Raw genomic sequence first — 1205 nt, 5'->3', positions numbered from 1 at the left:
TCAGAGGCTCCTTCTGATCACCCTATTCAAAGCTCCCTTTACTTCCTTGTTCCTCAAGGTATAGATCAGTGGGTTTAGTACAGGAGTGACCACACTGTACATAATGGCAATGATCCAGTCCTGGTCCATGGAGCTACTTGAGGCAGGACGAATATAAGTGAAAATAACAGGAGCATAGAGAAGAACAACTACCATGAAGTGGGAGGCACAAGTGGACAGTGCTTTATGAAGCATGCTGCAAGAATGGGTCTTGAAGGAAAGATAGATGATAATGTAGAAATAAGAGAGAATTATTAGAAAGAATGGACCCATGGCAATGGTCCCCGTGACAGTGTTGAGCAGCCACTGGTTAAGCTCAATGTTCCCACAGGCTAGCTTGAGCAAAGGCTTAATATCACAGAAGAAGTGATGGATGTGGTTGGAACCACAGAAGTGTAAGCGAGAGGTCATTATGGAGTGCATCAGGGCATGGAAAAAACCAATGATCCAGACAGTGACAGCCATTTGAGTACAGACCCAAGGATTCATGATAAGAGTGTAACGAAGTGGTTTGCAGATAGCCACGAAGCGGTCAAAAGCTATCATGGCCAACAACAGGGCCTCTGTGCTGCCCAGGAAGTGGAAGAAGTGAAGCTGGCTTATGCATCCCCAGAAAGAAATTGCTTTATGTGAGGAGAGGAAGTTCCCCAGCATCTTTGGCAGTGTCACTGTGGAGTAGCAGATATCTAGACAGGACAGGTTTCCCAGGAAGAAATACATAGGAGAATGGAGTCTTGGCTCAGAGATGACAACCATCAGGATGGCTCCATTCCCAGCCACGATGACCAAGTAAATTGCGAGGAAAAGCACGAAGAGCAAAGGCTGCAGTTCTTGGATGTCTGTCACTCCGAGGAGAAGAAATTCAGTGACTGATGTTTGATTGGGCATCACTTAAAAGCAAAGACAGAAGAGTATATGGAATGCTATCTCTGCTGGAAATTAGAGTCCTCTGGCTGAGGATCTTCCCTCCTGGACGACAATATTTTGAGGGAGAGAATTCTGGTTATAAATAGTCCCAGCACAATGGTTTTACAGGATGTGAACCGTTAGCTTATAAAATGCAAAGGTTATATGTTGGTTATGAGCTGTTACTCACCTACCTTTTCTTTTTTATTAGATTTATCATAGTATTTTTGTTTCTCCCAGGGATTCAGAGCCTGTTGCCA

The 1205-nt window shown here is 44.3% G+C and overlaps 1 protein-coding gene across 1 annotated transcript; it reads right to left on the bottom strand.

Annotated features, from left to right (window-relative positions):
• LOC146401440 (olfactory receptor 12D1-like) lies at positions 1-948 on the bottom strand. Its single transcript, XM_084970389.1, has one exon. The coding sequence runs from the start codon at positions 925-927 to the stop codon at positions 1-3; it is 927 nt and encodes a 308-aa protein (XP_084826515.1). The 5' UTR covers positions 928-948.
• Positions 949-1205: the final 257 nt, after the last annotated feature.

The sequence above is a fragment of the Sus scrofa genome, chromosome 7 (assembly GCF_054392235.1).
Source record: "Sus scrofa isolate SSC_HxYL_T2T_F1_AM1 chromosome 7, Sscrofa_HxYL_maternal_Yorkshire_Landrace_v2.0, whole genome shotgun sequence".
Classification (NCBI taxonomy): Eukaryota; Metazoa; Chordata; class Mammalia; order Artiodactyla; family Suidae; genus Sus; species Sus scrofa.
Note: the sequence above shows the minus strand (reverse complement) of the source record. Positions and strands in the feature narration are given on the sequence as shown.